The sequence below is a fragment of the Triplophysa rosa genome, linkage group LG10 (genome assembly GCF_024868665.1).
Source record: "Triplophysa rosa linkage group LG10, Trosa_1v2, whole genome shotgun sequence".
Taxonomy (NCBI): domain Eukaryota; kingdom Metazoa; phylum Chordata; class Actinopteri; order Cypriniformes; family Nemacheilidae; genus Triplophysa; species Triplophysa rosa.
Window position 1 is genome coordinate 18,254,026 of NC_079899.1, and position 19,403 is coordinate 18,273,428.

Here is a 19,403-nt window from a genome sequence, read left to right on the forward strand (position 1 = left end):
AGAGAGAGAGAGAGAGAGAGAGAGAGAGAGCAAAACGTCCTAATTTCAGAGAATGATAAAAGACTTCAGGCTCTTTTTGTGGAGCATAAAGCTTTATATATATTCAGATCTAAACTGATAAGAAATTCACCTAATAGAACATCAGTCTTTGCCTTCTTTCACATGCAGTAATAGGCTTTAGGCAAAACGTCACATGCAGAAACAGGAAAACAGGTTTTAATCGCATCTGATTCAGGTTTTTTGTATGTGCTTCATTAGATAAAGAGCTGTTTTTACGTAAAAGGCCCTATATACCCTATATATTGCAACAAAACCACCAGCAATATAAAACATTATGCACATTCAGCATACCTCCTATTACTACCCGAAAACTAGTGCCCATAGTCTTCTATAATGGTATATGATGTCATTTAATGTGTTGCAGAATAAATATTATATCATTGCGTACTGGTTGGTGATTACTTCAATACTGAATCCCTCTTGAGACACAAAAGCAGAATGCTTACACAACCCATTAAATATGATGAAACCATTTTTGCACAAGACACTTAATCCTTTAATACTGGATTGCCATGTAGACCGAGCCTTTCCAAGAAATCTAGAACATTTAGTATGTGACCTCCAACCCATAAAATACTTAACGTTTATTCAAGTCAAATTCATCTCATGTATTTTAGGTGTGGATATGTTTCTAGGAAAACGTATTTTCTTATCTGACGTGAGTGAACAAAAATGAATGTAGTAATTTAAGCAATGAATAAAAATTTAACTGACAGAAAAAGTTCCAAAAATGTAACGTTGCTGTTATTCCTTCCCTCACAGAATTGATGCAAGTGACCCCTGGGAAACGGTCACTATGGAAACTTGCGTCAATGTCACTTCCTAAACCCGTTCAGGAAGCACTTTGACGTAAAGTTGGTTCGCCAAACAGATGATCTAAGCATCCAGCAGATTCAAGGTTGGAGAGTATCTTCTGTTGAAAAGGACATCCTATCATTTTATCATGAACCAGCTGGCACACTCGACTGGGAAAGCCTCGCTAAGAGCCTGGGTAGATAGTCTTTTGCTGTCAGATTACTAATGCAATCCTGTGCAACGTCTCATTACAAGAGAGGTGTTGATAAAGAGAAGCCAGAGTGTTAGCATTAGCAGAGCTACTGGGTTTTACTGACATGAGGTCTGTGAGGTGAGTGAACAAAACAAAACACCCAAAGGGCTACAATCTTGTACTTCTGGTCATGTGGAGTCAAGGTTCCCTGAATAACTAAATGTCAGACATTAGCTCATAGAGCTCCGATATTTATCTTTAAAGTTCAAATTTGATTGTGAAAAAGGCGGTCCAAGTATGATGCCACGCAACTGCGAGGTGATTCATTTTAGCATATTGTCAAACTGTCAGTAAATAAAACACTGTCATATGTCACCGATGACTTCATGAAAAATGAGCGCATGGATAGTTTAATCCTTCTTTCCATGTTGTTGATTCTGATCTCTTTTTCTTCTCTTGTAATTTTACCTGGATTAATAAGCAAGATTTGGACCAGGAATTCAATTTGTAAATCAGCACGAAACTGTGCTGTCCAGTGGTGGCACACAGCAAGTCCTCAGTCTGTCCCCTGAGCAAAACAACAGAATCGATGGAAAGGGTCTGGGTTGGGAAGGATCACTTATTGTGAGGTTTGAATGTCCCTGATAAAAGTCGAGTTGACATGTAAGCCGTCCGACTCTTGTGGTGCCGGTTGACCAGCGAGAACTGAACCATGTAAAATCTTTCAAGTGTCAGGGCAGCTCATGTGAAATGAACAGACAGCATTGTCCTCTCAAGCAAAATACTGCATACGTTTTCTCTGAAGATGAATGAAAGGTGTAACCAATTTCGTCTCTACTTTGTGTTCTAATAGAAATACCAGTGAGAGACCAAAAGGAACAAAATCATTTTTATAAAAGACAATGACTTGATCTCAGAGTAAAGCATGCCCAACATCCACATGCATTTATTTAGAGATGTAAGTGAAGAGCCTTGACTCTGTTAAGGTCATTAGGCTCCTGTAAAACTAGTAGATTTATGTCAAGACAGGCACATAAGCGCAAGGACTATAAATGAACCCCAGCGTCTGACCTGCTTTCAATAAGAGCGGTTCCACTTTCCAAACACATCTGAGAACTGATGTACAGCACAAACTGGCGGTTCCTACTAAAAACCACCCATGAGCCAGTAAGATACTGTAACTTTAGCCAACGCATGTCTGTGCAACTCTGATTTCAGCAAGTGCTTTTTAGGAAACAAAGAGCCAGCCACCCCAAACGATTAACAAAACGATCCTGTTAAAAGACAACCATTCCGTCCAAATATTACTAAATCACTAAAAAAATCTTAAAATGGTTGTGAATTCCAACCAACGGTTCACTCCACCCCTCCCTTGCGAAGCACTACGGTGGCTGACACAGGACAAAGATGTTGTCACGTTTTCGCTTATGGAGATAACGTATTTACGAAACGCACTCTGTAGAGTAATAAATAATAAGGTTCAAAGGTTCATTATGTAAGGTCTTTATGCACCTCAGAAAACACAGCTATGTGTATTATATTGCATTTCTACCAATAGATCCTCCAAAAACACACTAGACTTTTAATCTGTATATTTTTGACCCATGGACCCCTACAAGGGTATGAAACTAAGCTATGTTGTCATACATGAATCTGGTCAATTCTGATAGCATTGTATGTTCAAAGTACCAAATATAAGAATAGTACATATATAAAATCCTCCGATCAGGAATATTTTTTTCTGTCTTAGGAACCAACAACAGTTTTGAAAACATTACACTACCTGACAAGCAACAGGCCCACAAAAACCAAGGAGCTGCTCATTTCTCCCTCGGTGACTGTGTTATAAATCTGTGACTCCTGTGCCAGAGGGACGTGCTGCACTTTGTAAAGCAAAACATACTTTCTACGACATTTATGATCTTCTGGATGGTTTCGGCATTACAAGAAATTCCACAGGGGCGATGGTCATTTCTCTGGGAGTCATGGTAAACAAATCAATGTTGGACCACTGCTAAGAGCTCTCTTGTTTGCATTTAAATATACCATAAACTGGCCAAGAAACTGTATAAAAAAAACTAACATTTCTGAAGATATAAAGCACTACTGTGATGTTTGCTGGGCACGTGACAACCATCTAACCAGCCTGCAGATTCCTGGATCCACGTGTAGACTGGAAAGATGCCTGCACACACAACCAGCCAGTGGAGACCAGCGACGGCAGATTGCAGATATGAAGAAGGTAAGGCTGACAGGAAAACCTGAATTAACCGATAAGAATTTATTATGATCAACGAGAAAAACAAAGGCTGGAAATACGCAGGTGTAAATTAAAACTAGAGGCAATGAATCAGTCATGTGGAGAATAGCATAACTACAGTGGAAGCAAAACTCTCTCCAAACAGAGGCACGAGGAAAAACAAATTAAATGACAGCCAGGTGCGCATTTCATGAGAAAGTGTCTCATTAACGTCTAATCCTCAAACCCTTAAATCTGAAAGGTCAGTGGAGGAAACTCACCCATATATCTCTGTGATGTTTTTCACGTTACTTCAAGCTCATCTCGCCCATCCTCTATTGCAACCACACAAACTACCATCTGGAGATTTAATGGCTATTTTCAGTAGACAAAAATACAACCTGAATGAGCTTATGAAAAATCACACATTACATTTTTATTGTTCCACAAATAATATTGAACGTGGTTTGCGTGGTTTACAAAACACCAAGCAGAATATCTCTATAGACGGAAGACATAAACACTGGTTCAGAAGAACTTCCCGTTTCAGTTTTGTAACACTGCACAAACGTTTGAACAAATACAACCAACAGAGCATTTAAACTGAATAAAAATATCAACCGAATGTCGTCAAGATTTTATTATACATGCAAGATTAAAAAATGAATATAATTAGGGCTGAAACGATTCCTCGAGTAATTCGAATACAAAAAATCATTGAGGCAATTTTTGTTGCCTCGAAGCCTCGCTTAATCCATTTAAGTACAGTACACACTGAGCACTGCGTTTCCCCACGGACCCTTATTACTGACGCACAGCCCGCTAAACTCTATTCATGTTACAGGGCTCTCAAGTCTCCCGCATTCACCGTGAGACACACGCATTTTCGTCTGTTCACACGCTCACACGTGTTTCTCATGCTGATAAATAAGTGATAGCTTATTGAAATGGTGAACTGCTATTTTACTTAGTTTTAGTCTATTTTCCGAGTGAAACTTGAGTCCATAAAACTAGATGTGGACTAGTGGATGCCGAATCCTGTTATTTACACGTCATCTGAGTGAATGAACTGCACAGTTTAACGTGCTACACGCGTGATGCTCATGAATTTGTCTGCGTCTGTGCTTTATGAGGACATGAACACATGAACTTCATCTCCAGAGTTGCTCTGAGAGTTTATTTCAGAACATTTTACTGAGTGAAGCTAACACACTAAAAAATAAGCGTATTCCGACGACCTGCCAAAATAAAAGTCCGGTTAACTCAGTATTTTTATGCGGACAAATATATTACTATTTAATAGTAAAAAAAAGAAACTAAAACTAATTTAGATAAACTAAATGCATCATGCTTAAGCTGAAGTTAGTTGTTTACCTTTGAAATTATTCTTTCTATTTTTATTAATGTTTCTTATTTATACATTTGTATTAGGCCTATATTGCATTTTGAATGTAATATGGCAATGGAATGTACTAAATGGGTTTAGTTTTCACAGATATTATTGTATGCAATTTCAGCAATAAATATGTTAATTTTTCTAAAACATTTTATAATTTCTTAAAATTTTTCATTTTAAGAGACCCGTATTATTTTCTCTTGTATATTTAGTATTGCTCTTTAATAAAGAAAAAGTACTTATTATCCGAATACCCGATTAATCGATGGAAAAATCTGTAGAATACTCGATTACTAAAACAATCGATAGCTGCAGCCCTAAATATAATAAATAAATAACCGGAAAGAAACCGGAAGTGCCTTTGGACCAGTGTTTACATCTTTCAAAGCGGTCTATACATGTCTGGTGAAAACTGAAGGCTCTCTTGTCTGGCAGCACCTTAGAGGAGAAACCCAGCGATGACAGATTTCATTCCAACCCAAATCCGTAAAAATTACATCATCATTACAAAACCAGACCACCCTTTGAGGTCCAGGCTCAAATTAGCCTCTGTTGACTGAAATATTCTCAAAATGTGCAAACCTGGCATTTTCCCTCGGAACGCCCAGCTCTGTAAAAGATTTACGAGTAAAAATGCAGGTGTTCACTTTCGATCTCACAGTGGACACTGGCCTGGAAGAGCACATTAGGTCACACCCCGCTGAAGTGCACTTGGGCACACAATGCAGCCAATAATGCGCTGCCCTTGGCCAGAGATCATCGGTGAGATCAACATAAGCGCTGGCCTCAAGGGTATCATAGTGAGGAAACGACCGATCCAACCAAACAAACACAAGCTCGTATTACATACATAACGCCATCTCTACATCGCTGGTGTAAGAGTGATTGAGATACCTCCCCCAGAGGGAATGATGGGGGTTCAGTTATTGGAAAATAAAGCGCTGACACAAGCTCATACACCACACCCTGGAGATGACCGCTTGTGGCCCAGTGGGCAAAACAGCGGAGGGGAAAGTGCTGACAGCAAAGAATTCTGGGATAGAGGAAGAGCAAACTGCCCAGAGGTGTTGAGCCCGATGGCAGCCGGGGGAGATGTTACAACCTGTGACATCACGAAGAGCACAGATCAGACCAGAAGAGTCTTACAACCCTATGATTCATCTCGAACAGGGAGCTCTTTGAAATCGAAGCAGGTTTGGCAGATATGAGGGGGAATTTTGATGCGAATGATGTTACTTTTCCCATCTCCAAGGCCAGCGGTCGTCAGGCGGGATCAAGCACTCTAATAAGACAGATGTCTTCTTAAATCTGAGGAAAACTTCTCACATCTTAAAGTTATGCCTACAAATGATACAATACTCCAAAAAAGGCATCTCTTATAATACCTCAATATTTGTTCAAAAACATGCTTTCTTGGACCCGATCAAATACATGCGCTCAGTTTCAAAACCGTTCCAATTGAGCTACCAACAACATTACAGTACTAATAAATACAATCCCAACACAACAGCTGTTCCAAAACATAAGCATCTTAAGCAAGCCGTCTACATAAAACCATCAAATCTGCATCTCACTAGGATTTGGACAAGGTTCAATCATCAGTTCAATCATAAATTTTCCAATTAATCCAGTGTAATCCAGCACTGGTCCTAATATGCATCTGGGAATGCGGCCAAAAGTGGCATCACATTGATTTTTGTAAGGATATAAACATTAGTCAATATGGGATAGTAAATGATACAGCAAATGCCTATTGATGTCCAACAGATTGTGGTAATGAACAATGACAAATACGTTCCAAATGATTTATCGGCTTCTGTCTGGACTATAGGAATCATTCATTCAATACAATCATTACCGCCTGTACGTACAACGGTATCGAGGTCAATCGATAACTCTCGATCAATAAAACCAGAAGGAAGGAATTCGCCAGCAGATGTCATCCATCCTCGCTGAGGGACGTTTCAGCAGTGCTCACAATGAGATACAGAGATAAGCTTTTGGACAAAACCAAAAAGACAGGAGAAAGAAAGAGCACTCGCAGCTTTAAATGGCAGGGCTACGAAAGTATTCCCTGCTGTTTCTACAGAAGTGCTAAATCAGCCCGAACGCATTCCCTTCCCTGCCTCTGAAAAGACTTAATTTTGAGAAAGAAGAAAATAAATAATCCTGCCATACAAATGATAGTCCCCACCCCTCGTTACGCTCCATCTCGCTGGTTATTCTTGGCTGGCTCCAGCAGTAGAAGGCAGGTTAAATAGGAAAACCCTGTATAGCGCATGCATTTAAATATGAAGCTCTGTAAAATGGAACATCCAGAAATGACATTGAGGGAGTTTAATAGCACAGAGTTTTAAAAAAAAATACCCAAGCACCTCCAGACTACTGATGAGGCGAGTATGTTTTTCTATTTCAGCGTGGTGTTGAAATCTCACGGAATAACCCCACCCAAAAATGACCCACTTAGTGCACGACTACAAATTCATAATTTAGACCGACTCATTTACGGAGAAAATGTCTGAGAAACCCTTTGTAATTATTAAAAACAAAAATAATGAAAAAGTAAAGATTCCCATCTCTTATTTTTAACATTAATATTATAATGTGTGGGTGGATGGGTAAGGGGGTATTGTTCCGTTTACTACTATGCTTATAATCTTTTCATATTGTAAAAGTTTAATAAACATATAAAAAACATTGTAAAGGAGCAATGTGGAGAATTTAGCGGCATCTAGCAGTGAGGTTGCGAATTGCAACCAATGGCTCACTCCACCCCTCACCCCCCCTTTCAAAGCACTACGGCAGCTCTCAAAGGACAAAGATGTTGCGTTTTTGCTTCTTTGCTAAAGGAGATAACGCGCATTTATGCAACGCTCTGTGGAACAGTTTGTCCGTTTAGGGCTACTGTAGAAACAAAATGGCGAATTCAATGTAAGGTGACCTGTGGTGTACGTAGATAGAAATAGCTCATTCTGAGGTAATAAACACATAACGCTTCATTATGCAAGGTCTTTATACACCTATTAGTATATAGTATATTAGATTGTATTTCTGTCAATAGATCCTCCTAAATATTACACACAGCACCTTTAACGCACTTCAAGTAACTCTGGATGTAAATATAACTTCACACTGCAAAAAGAAATCATGAAAGCTATGCTTTATCTTAATCTAAAATACTCGTATCTAAACCTAGGATGATCTAATGTAATCCAGAATTTTTTTTTGATTATAAGTACTACAACTACTGGAAAAGTCCACTCCTAGCAGTCAAAGAAACCCAAACAGCAGCAATGTACGAGAACAGATAAAAATCTCTTAAATGTAATTTCTAAAAGAGCACATTCCTATTTTCCATTTAAAAAGAGCTCATGTTTCAATGATATCTGCATACTGGGTTTTCATTATATCAGAAAAACAAATAAAGAGCGAATAAAAATCAAATTACACAATGCCTATTAATTCTAAACTCATACCACTGGGGTCTCCGGGACTTCAAACAAACAGCATAAAGTGGATTTCAACAGAACGCGTTCAGAAGACGCCCCCGTCCAGCGCACCCATTCTGCCCCACTAGTACCATTCCCAACCTGCTCAAAAATGGACTCGATACAGAGTTCATCCAGCAAGCAGAGCTTCCTCAGTGTCAGAAACACTGCTGTTTGAACTCCATGCTTGGTGTAGATTATTTTTCCAGAGGGACTTGACTCTGACTGCTTTTACAGAGTATGACGCAAACCTCTGGGTCAGATGCATTTTTCCTTCTCCTACCTGTTAGATTTTTATTTTGAATGCATCATACTGCTTTGGTTCTGTCAATTGTAGCATCTCGCCTCAAACAAACCTAAACTGAAGAGTCCATCTGCCTCAGCCTGGCACCACTTGTGCCGACGTCTTTGGGTTGGGTGTTGACACGTACATTCGAGGTGGCTTTGAAATGTTTGCCAACACCTGGCAGACGCGTTCAAACCCTCTGCGGATGAAAACCCAAAGCACCGCATCAAATTGTGTTCTCGATTGCTTTGCGATCTCAAAGTGTTGATTAGAAGGAATTAACGTCATGGTAAGACCACCAACATCTCGGCAGCCGTGAGAACAGGTGCGTGCGCACACCAACATGTCCTCAAGGTCGAAGCTGTCTGAGAAAGACACTTAATACTTTGGGGAAAAATGCAATTGGCCATAACACAAAAACAACACTCAAAAAACGGACTTCATTTCAAGACACTAGAGAGTCTGGAGAGAGGAGTGGACGCAGTTTAATACAGGAGAACGATGGAATCGCTCTGTCGCTCGTACATATAAAGCTATCAAGCGGGTATCAGCTCTGGTCCTCGGCGAGCATGAGAAAGGGAACTTCTAATGAATGCAAATGGATTCAGACTCCGCGAAGACGGGCAGGGCAGTAACCCAAGTATAAATTAGAACAGAACAAAACAACACTAGAAGAGAACAAGTTGAAACATCAGCCCTGGATCTGAACTTTAAACAGCATCAGTCACGAGCTGCTGAAAGAACGGAGATATTTAAACTGTGGGCCGGAAGAGAAACCAGACGAGATGAGTTTTTGTGTTTGTGTCACGAACGGCTCAAAGCCGTAACAAATGAATGGAGGATATAGTCAGGTTGGTGTAGTTGCAACAAAAAATATTTATTAACATGAATAGAATAATAAGTAAAACAAAAAACCAACAGAATCCAAAACAATTTCTGGCTGACACATGACGTCAACGCATCAGACAGAACCAAGTCTTACATGAATAACAAAACCAAATCAAATACAGGACAAGCGGGAGCCAGCAACCCCACGCCAACAAAACCAAAGCTTTATAGAAGGAAGAACAGGTGGACATTGTTTGCTTGATGAGTCTCCTAGCCACACCCGCTGGCCGGCCGTAGCAGGAAGAACAGGAGACTCGTTACAGTTTGTCTAAGGAAAATATGGCTGGAGAGGTAGTGACAGAAAAAGTCCTGTTTGCTTGAAACATCCAAATGAGGTCACACAAATCCAAGACCAGCCTAATTATTCATCACTTCCTTAAAGGCGAGGTGTCCGATTTCTCTTAGCCGTTGTTGATGTTCAAATCACCAAAACAAACACACCCCTACCCCCATCTTTCGCTTTCGTCAGAGCTCGGCTCGGCTAATGTCAGTCCTGTGCACCTTACTGCTGACTGGCTACAAGGTTGTTTTGGTACTCGGTAGGGCTGCACGATAATTTATCCCAAGCTTGGGTCGCTTATAATGTGCATTTGAAAAAGCAACACCCGTCAAACATGATCATTATAAACATACTTTATTATCATAAAAATACCTGATGAGGCTTGAGTAACAGTAATAAAAAGATGTCCATAGGCATTTCCTAGATTCTAGAACGTGTTATGGTCTTCTTCTGCAGTGCGTATTTGGAGTTTCCGCACGAGAGCGCCCTCTGGCTTTCGGATGCAGCTGCATTTTCCGTACTTCACTCAAAAGCTGTGCATAAATCACATGATATTTATCGTCGGTTTATCGCAACAGCCCTAGTACTCGGCCCGACTCAGTTGTCTAAGCGTAATTCGGAAATCGGTTACCCCGCCTTTAAAGGGACAATTCACCTAAAATTAAAAATTCTGTATTCACCGTTCATAACATGTACACGAATATCTTACTGGTCTTGTGTCCATATAATAGAACTTAAAGGGATAGTTCACACAAAAATGAAAATTCTGTCATTTACTCACCCAAGTTTTTCCAAACCTGTATAGATTCCTTTGTTCTGCTAAACACAAAGGAAGATATTTGGAAGAATGTTAGCAATGTTTTAAGAATGTTTTTCAGTTCTGTTACATCAATGACTTCCATAGTAAGGAAAATTACAATGGGAGTCCAAAGTGTCCCAAAACTGTTTGTTTCAATATTATCAGTCATATATTATGTTTGTAACTGGGTTTTGCAAACATCTAAACAATATACAGTGCTTGTCAACTTTGACAACGCAGTATTTAACCATTTAAATAGTTCTGATTTTTTTTCCATTTTCTGAAAAACAGCAAATTTGGACATCTGAGGTTTCAGAAGGACAGCGGCGAAATGTTGTTTGGTGTCCAACGGTTTACAAAATATCTTTTGTGTTCTGCAGAATAAGGAAAGTCATGAGGGGGAGTAAATATGAAAGAATTTTCATTTTGGGTGAACTCTCTCTTTAAACCCGATTGGCAAAGTAGCCGTTAAGGCAACCCACAGTCTCATCAATTCTAAAACTATGCAGTAGTTTCATGTATAATCACATAGAATCACCATGGCGACACCATATTACCTTTTGGTAAGAGGCGATTAGTGGTGTTATTGTGTTTGACTCTATTCTGGTTGATTATGCAGTTATTCATTTGTAAGATGATATAAATCTCCCACAACTCTCCTCAGCAATAAGAGTCTATGAATAATTAAAGATGTTAGTGAGCACAGGTTGCGGATTTAAAAACTCTTTGTATGCAAATTTGCCGCTTGTTAAGAATGATGTTCCCAGCAGATTGTGACATGCAGACAGTGTTGCGTTCAGCTCGTGACCATTCATATAAAATGTCTTGGCCTAGGGGCTTTGGCTGATAATAACACCGCAGTTTTACAGTTTAATTTCTGGGATATTCTTAAGATAAAAAAAAATGTATGTATGTGGCTTTATGACTAATTCAATTAACAGGAAGTGGCTTATCAAAGTAGACAACATGGGTGCCTTCACAAATTTGTTTGTGACAAGAAGTCGTGAGACTTGATGTTTCTGTAGCCTAACTGCATCAGATTACAGGTTCAATTCCAAGGTATAATGTACAGCCACGGAAAAAATTAAGAAACCATTCCAAATTTTCATTTATTCAGCATTTCTAGATGAATTGTGGCCATTCCAGTCCAGTGTCTGTTGAATTTCAACAAAATCAAACCTCAGGAGTGACAAAGTCATTCAACAGCAATGTGAAAGACACATGAAAACTGTGATAAAAAAATTTTTTTAATACTTTTCCTATATACAAGTATTACTGTTGTACTGCTAAAAAGTGAATATGAACTTGTTTTCTTTGCAGTATTTGAGGTCTAAAAAATACACCGCATCATTTCTGTTATTTTGACCTGTTTCTCCATTTTTGCAAATAAAAGCAAAATTTGGGAGAAATATTGTCAATAGTTCACAGAACAAAAAAATAATCATTTTACCTAACACATACCTATAAATAGTAAATTCAGAAAAACTGAAAATGGTCTTTGAAAAGGCCTCTTAATTTATTCCATGGCTGTACCTGAATGCACTGCAAGCACCAAAAAAGCATTAAATGCAAAAATGTGAGTTAAATCTGTTGTAGCGCATGTAAGCCTCAAACTTAAGTAAAAGCCACTGAAATAACGAGTGCGCAAAAAGCAAACTACTGCACATTTAGACATTCAACAGCTTTTCTCTGTCCTGTAAGATGAATGAGCTGAACGGTTTTCAACCCGCCTGTCAATCACACACTGGTTGTCAAAGTACTGCGCTGTCTGAAAATTTGAAAGACCCGTGAATATAATAAAATTCCTGTCTTCAACAATGTGCTGGATTTGACCAGAACTGGCCGACGCGCACGAACAAATCGCCTCTTTATGAGCAGAGAACAGGCAGAAGTGAGGACAGAGCATGAATGAATGTGAAGAATTTATGTTGGTTTAACACCGTCAGCATAGAAGTCAACCGTTTGATGGAGAGAAACTGTATTTTTAAGAACAGTATAAAATAAATTACACAGGAGAACAGATGAAGAGTGTGAGAGCGTCTTACCGTTGTGAAGGCCAGGAGCTCTTCATCATTTAACTTGTGAACCGGATTATTCTTCTGAAAGTCTATGCTGCAAAGCAGATTCAAATCAGTTAAAATGTAAAAGCACAGAACGATAAAAATCGGAGGCATGGTTTTGTTATACATACAGTAAAAGCATGTCTATATACTGTATACAGTAGATATATTAATAAATTGCAAAGCTCTGCTTTAAATAAATAAAGACACAATACATTGGCTTCCAGGCATCTCTAACTAACAGACACATTGGATGAATGTGGAAATTTTAAGGAGGATACATATAAAATAAAGTAAAGAGGTGCTAAACATAGGCCTAATTTTCTTCATGCACAATAATCATTTCATCATGAGATTCACCCAACATGTACTAAAACAAAATAGTCACAGGAGGAAAAAATAAGGTTGCCCAGCTAAACCGTCATTCTGCGCTTTTATTAATCGAATCATTTAATCTCATCGCTGGAACTATTAGCCCAATATTGCAGGTGACTTCACCTACTTTCCCCTGCCAAACTCTCACTATCTCATTTGCACAGTTCTACATGTTAGCCAGAACCAATAAACATACGGCAGGCTATTTGCATTCCGACAAAACCCAGTTAAACCGACGTGCGGCTGTGCTCGACGGCCCATAATTCACCTTCAACCATCACGCAGCCCAATTAAGGTCTCTGGCCTGCATAACTACGCCCAGCTAATTATTCCACGCCTGCAATTTGTCTTGTAGCAGCCGACCCCGCAGGACGACAACCTCTCGACAACAGGGTGAGCAGTCTGGTACAAAGCTAATTAGAAAGTTGGAGAACCCCCGCCTGTCTGTCCGCCTTCTCTCCAGGGTTAATACGGGGGTGGATGACCATCCGCTTTTCATTCAGGAAGAAAAGGCCAAGTAACAATGCACACTCGGGCACAAAAACTATTTCTGCAGCTTGTGGAAGGGGAGGTTGGAGACGCCTGACGCAGCACTTCAAAGCCAAGTTGGCAAGATAAAACAAGCCTTTCAAAAAAGCAACAACTGTGCAATAACAATGATTTACACATCACTAAAATGATTAATGTTGAGCTACACTGGATGCGGCTTTAAAAGTCAGAAACTAAGATTAGTTTTAGTAGCTCTAGTATTTTAAAGTGATAGTTCACCCAAAAATGAGAATTCTGTCATCATTTACTCATTTACTCACTGTTGTCATTTCAAACCTTTATGACTTTCTATCTTCCGCAGAACACAAAAGAAGATATTTTGAAGAAAGTTGGTAACCGAACAGCACTGGACCCTCCATTCACTTCTATCGTATGGACACAAAATCAATGCAAGTGAATGGGGTCCAGTTAACAACATTCTTCAAAATGTCGTCTTCTGCGTTCTGCGGAAGAAAGTCATACAGGTTTGAAATGACAAAAGGGCGAGTAAACGATGACAGAATTGTTATTTTTGGGTGAACTATCACTTTAAGGATTAGGAGACAATGAGAAGACCATTTTTGAGAGGTGTTTTCATGAATAAATTTCGAAGCACATTTCTGCCAGAGGACCTGTTCAAGCAATACTCATAAAACCTTCTGGCATGTGCTTTTGACAACCTGATTTTCAGAAGTATGTTCAATATCACATGCACAAGGTAGACCTCTTAAAACAGTCTATAAAAATGTGTCACAAAACCAGGAGACACACGCACACACTAAAAAATATTTTTCTGGCAAAAATGGAACAACTCTTGGATATTTCATTCCTCTGAAATATTTCAAACTTCCATAAAAGTGAAGTCTTAACGCCACAAAATTTGCAGAGATTTCCTTCCCATCAGCCAATTCACACGTGCACAAAACTAAAAGAAAATCCAAATACATGCGGCATCAGTTTATTAGGATATAAAAAACATAAAAAAAAAATGTAGGAGCGTCGACTCTAAAACACAAGTGCCGTGAATCAACTTCAGACAAAAACAAAGCACATCACACATCACATACAGTATCACAGTTACTACAGCCACACTTCATTCAGGACACATTCATAGTGATAGACTGCTGATGCATTGATTTACAGACACTCACCATACTGCCAGTACAAGAGCCTGTTCCTCTGCGGTGAGATCGGGGAGCTGGTGTTCAGAAGGGTCTGCCAGGTTAATCTGGTTCAGGACTGTGTCATCACTCAGCTGATGATCCTACACACACACACACACACACGTGAGAAGCTGAGCAGATCGTAACAGACTGCAGAAATGCTAAGTATGACAAATTAATTAATTGGTAACCAAACAACACTGGCCCTTATTAACTTCCATTGTATGGACAAAACATTTCTCAAAACATCTTTTGTGTTCCACATAGGGGTGTAACGATACTATGTTTTACGATATTTTGCGATGCAAAAATGTTACGATGCGCATCGTAGAGAGATGGGGATATTTTACGATAAGTTTAATTCTATTCGTTCAACGGTCAAGACACTACCTACTCTGCGCCATCACGTCACGTGTGCTTATCTCACATATGCGGTAGAGAGAGAAGCACAAGACACAATCTGTCTCTAAGTGGTTTACAAAGCGTCAAATTTTCCTTCACAATCGCCGTTAAAACACAGCAAACTTGAAGCGTGACTGCAGGCGAGTCACCCCGAAACTCATTACGAAGGCAGCACAGACGTTTTTAAATGCCAATGTTAATTTATCCGCTAACGTGAGCTGCTGCATAACGTGATATGCAACATAAAGTAAGCCAAAAGAAACCAGCGATGTTCCGATCAGAGAAGCGATGAAGTGAGTCGTACTGTAGATTAAAAGATCGAATGACATGCTAAAAAACAAGTATGTGATCTGCATGATTGAAGAAATGTAATACAGTTCATGTAATATGTCTTTTTGAAAGATTTTTCTCATTCATTACTGTCTCAAGCAAAGACAGCGCAGCTTCAAAGAGACAAGAGCCAATAGCGCTTGAGAGTGAGCTCTGACAGAGCGTTTCATTGGTTGAATGTACTGAATGAACACGCCCTTCACTGAACGAACGAGTCAATTGAGTCAAAATGAGACTGAATGAACTGCTACATGTCGTTCATGGTCTAATATTCTCTATGTTACAACAATGCATATCCAGTAGTTACTGAACTTTTCTGAAAAATAAAGGTAATGACGTGGTATAATTTAATTCCAAGGTAAAGTAAATTATGTCGAAACCGTTAAATCTTTGAATGGGACATTTAATTACACCAATTAAATGAGTTAATCCAATAGATTTTAGTAGACAAATATAATGTAGATTTCATCGACTCGAAATAGACTAACTATGATAAATTGGGATGACTAAAACTAAATTGCATTTTAGCCAAAAGACTATGACTAAAACTAAATCAAAATCTTAATTCTAATTTCAGTTAAGCCTTAAAATGTTAAAATTCTTTATTAAGTTGTATTTGCAACAAAATAAATTACTGAAATTGTTAATATTTCAAAAATAAATTATGTTATAATGTTATTTGAATTTCAGTTTCATTTTTAAATTTTATTCAAAATATCGAGATATGTACCGAATCGTGAGCTGAGTGTATCGTTACACCCCTAGTTCCACATAGTTGAATGACATGAGCGTGAATAAATGACAGAATGTTTATTTTTGCGTGAGAGGCTTTTCATACATGTCTTGTTCTTGGGTTCCTTCATGCTATTTTTAATTGCTAGTCAATGTTTGTTGGTGTAACACGCTCTGTTTTGTCAGGGCCTCGCTCTACATGATTAAATGAAAAAAGTCAAGACCTACACTGCATCTGGATGTTTTTGAACAACACCCCCTAAATCTAATGTCTCAGAGCAGCAGGCACTTATTTTAAAAACTCCTACCCATAAACTTCTTTCCCAAGACAGTCATACTGTGAGCTCAACCTGAGGGTTATGTGTGCTATAAACAGCGGCATGAAAAACCTGACTTCTGTCATTACTCACTGACCCCGATGACATCATCACCATCATCCCGCACCCCATATACCCCGTGTCATTTAGCAAGGGCGAGAGAAACTATTTGTGACCTATTCCTGGAAATATACACAAGTTAGTCCTGACCACTTTCTCAAATAAATACAAGCTCTAAACGTACATTCAGGTGGCTCCCGACTACAGTCACAGTGTTGCTGTGCTTTTGTTTTTTGTTCTACAAAGCAAAGGAATGAATTCGATTTTATTAATTTGAAATAAAAGCACACTGTATTCATTCAACATGGATACCCTCACACAAAAATACAATATCCGTGGCATTCCGCTCAGTGTTTGTAAGCAATACTGATCTTATCACATTTAATCCAAAAACTGAAGCCATCCTAGGAAAAAAATGGTTTATTAGACTTTTCTATGGCCGCAACACATAAACCGAGGCCAAGAGAAAAGCGACAGCGATAACGTCCGGAATTTTCCATAAAATCTTTGTCTGTCCCCAATTTGTAATTTTCCAGCCGAAGCAGATAAAACCAGACGCAGCGGTACCAGTGCACAGATCATCCAAACACGAGATAAAACTCAACAGCCCTCCAACAACGTGCAATAACAGTAAAGCACTGCTTTAGGGTGAGAGGAGAGAGACAGGACAGAGAGAGAGAGGGACAGATAGAAATCTGCATAAGATATATCTTTCACGACCTTCACTGCAGCTCAATGTCATGTGAGCTGGAAACCCAAGAATAAACGTCGCCCCCTGATGGATGGGATAAGCAAAGCACTGTTCTTGCCCCAAAGAGTGTAGTGTGTATTTTATTTACCCGGGACTCAAAATGGCAGGCAAACAAATATTATCTACCTTTACAACGAAGTTAATTGTTGGTTAAGCAGAGCTTTTTATCTGTTTTTCTATGTTAAACATTTCTATCATCAAACTGAAAATACAGCCAACAATTCAAATGATTTATAAACTGTTCACTTAAAGTCTTGGTGCCTGAAGAGCCATCAAGATGAAAATGCAAGGAACAAAATCGAAAGGTTTCTAAAGGTTTCTCAAGCAGGTGCTAAATTTACATTTATGCATTTGGCAGACGCTTTTATCCAAAGCGACTTAAATTGCCTTTTACTATGCATTGGTTTCTTAGTATGTGCAATCTCTGGGTTCGACCCCATGACCCCATGACATGGAAAGCCACGTGAATAAATCAAATTCCACAAAGCATTAATAGCTGTTAAATCATCTCAATTCATCTGTCATTTAAATCATAAAGTTAAATCTAGACCCTGCATGTACCTTTGGTAAGAGTTCTTTGGGTGTCGGTGCAAGTGACGGACTCCGGGATTCAAGAATAGGTGAGCTATCCTTCCGCTTCACATCCAAGATAAGCTGAGCAAGAAAGTTCTCTTGAAAACGGGTTCTTTTTCCTAGCGCACCTGAGAAAGACAGACAAACGTTTGTTTATTCACACCTTCTCATCATTCATGCTTCCAATGACTTCCATCACTGTATGTATTGCTTGCTGTTTATCCATCCTTCAATAAGCTGCACAAGACCATCATCCGTCTTCTCGTTGCATTACCCACCTGTCATGTTTATGTCCAGTGCTAATAGATCTCGGGCCATCTGCAAGTGTTGTTTGGCCCTGTGATACTCATAGTAGGTCAGGCAGGTGTAACTGCACTCCAGGTGGAACTGAATGGCCAGATTCCGGTGTGTGATGTTGTTGAACAACTCCTCGCATTTACACACTACAAAAACAGGGGAACAACCAAAGGCATTAAAATCACCATCTGTGTTTGGACATTTGTTATATGCACATATGGTGGCTATAGCAGAAAACAAGCGAACATTTGAAGATATACACCCAGATATGAGAAATATTTCTAATTCATCAAACACAGACATACGGTTTCACTGCACAGGAAAAAGCCTGTATCTTATTTTATTTTGTCTCTACACTTTTGTCTTACTGCACAAAATCAGTTCATAGTACATAGATATAATGAGTTGTCTGTAAAAAATTGGGGCGGGGCTATTTGTTTGCATTTCAATATTGTTGCAATTCTGTTACATAATACCTTCCTACATTCTAAATTATTTACATGAATCTGCAGCATGAGCATCGACTGTCAACATGTAAATTTTAATGCTAAGAGATCTTCATAAAGCTCCATGCATATGCCGGCAATGACCTTCAGCGCGTTCTGTGATGATCGCAGCATTTTAAAGCCCATGCCATGAAGATTAAAGCTCATTTAGCACTCAAAAGCAGCACATTTAATTGCAAATGCTGACAACATTGCAAACCATTTACAAGCGAGTCACGCTCTACCTATGTGAGGATAAGAATGTGTCTCTCCTTTACTTCATGAAAGCATGTTTCACGAATAATTTCCTCACGTTAACAAAATTGTTATATCCTTCATGTGTCAAAAATGCCAGCCTCTAGGATGCTCGGGCTAGAACAGATTAAATCCTAATTTTTAAATGCAGCCTACATTTCAATGTCACGTCTTTAAATGTCGTGAAATGTTACAAAAGCCTGTCATTAAAGAACAAATGTCTCTGCCTACAGGACGAGAATACTGACAGGATTTGTAGAAAGTTAAAGCTATGAGTCACCGGTTCAGATAACAGCACTTTCATTCACAAAACCAGAGCCGGTGCTTCTCTGAATACTCAATCTAATCCTTTACCACTGAATATTAAAAGCCACCAGCACATATGTTCCATACTAATCCTGGGGAAAGCAGTCACCTACAAACCTGTGTTTAAATCATCTTTGGTCCAGTAAAATCCCAATGTAGGCGTGACATTTATTAACCACAATGATGAAAGACCCAGTCCAATATCCACTCACCCATGTAACTTATTGAATGTAAACGCTGATTAAAATATAATTCACCTTTATTATTTACCAACTCATAAAATGCTTCATTGACCTAAAGTCGGTTATAAATAAGAATGAAACTGCCCAGACAAATTTGCTTGAT

At 39.0% G+C, this 19,403-nt stretch overlaps 1 protein-coding gene across 2 annotated transcripts in view; it reads right to left on the reverse strand.

Annotated features, from left to right (window-relative positions):
• ttc27 (tetratricopeptide repeat domain 27) overlaps positions 1-19,403 on the reverse strand; it is a 74,940-nt gene that overhangs the window by 39,654 nt on the left and 15,883 nt on the right. For both annotated transcript variants that reach the window (XM_057344256.1, XM_057344257.1), the window contains exons 6-9: positions 17,994-18,158; positions 17,704-17,843; positions 14,539-14,651; positions 12,470-12,536 (exon numbers count right to left, since the gene is read on the reverse strand). In XM_057344256.1, coding sequence (XP_057200239.1) covers positions 12,470-12,536; positions 14,539-14,651; positions 17,704-17,843; positions 17,994-18,158 — 485 coding nt within the window. The remainder of the gene's footprint in view (positions 1-12,469; positions 12,537-14,538; positions 14,652-17,703; positions 17,844-17,993; positions 18,159-19,403) is intronic.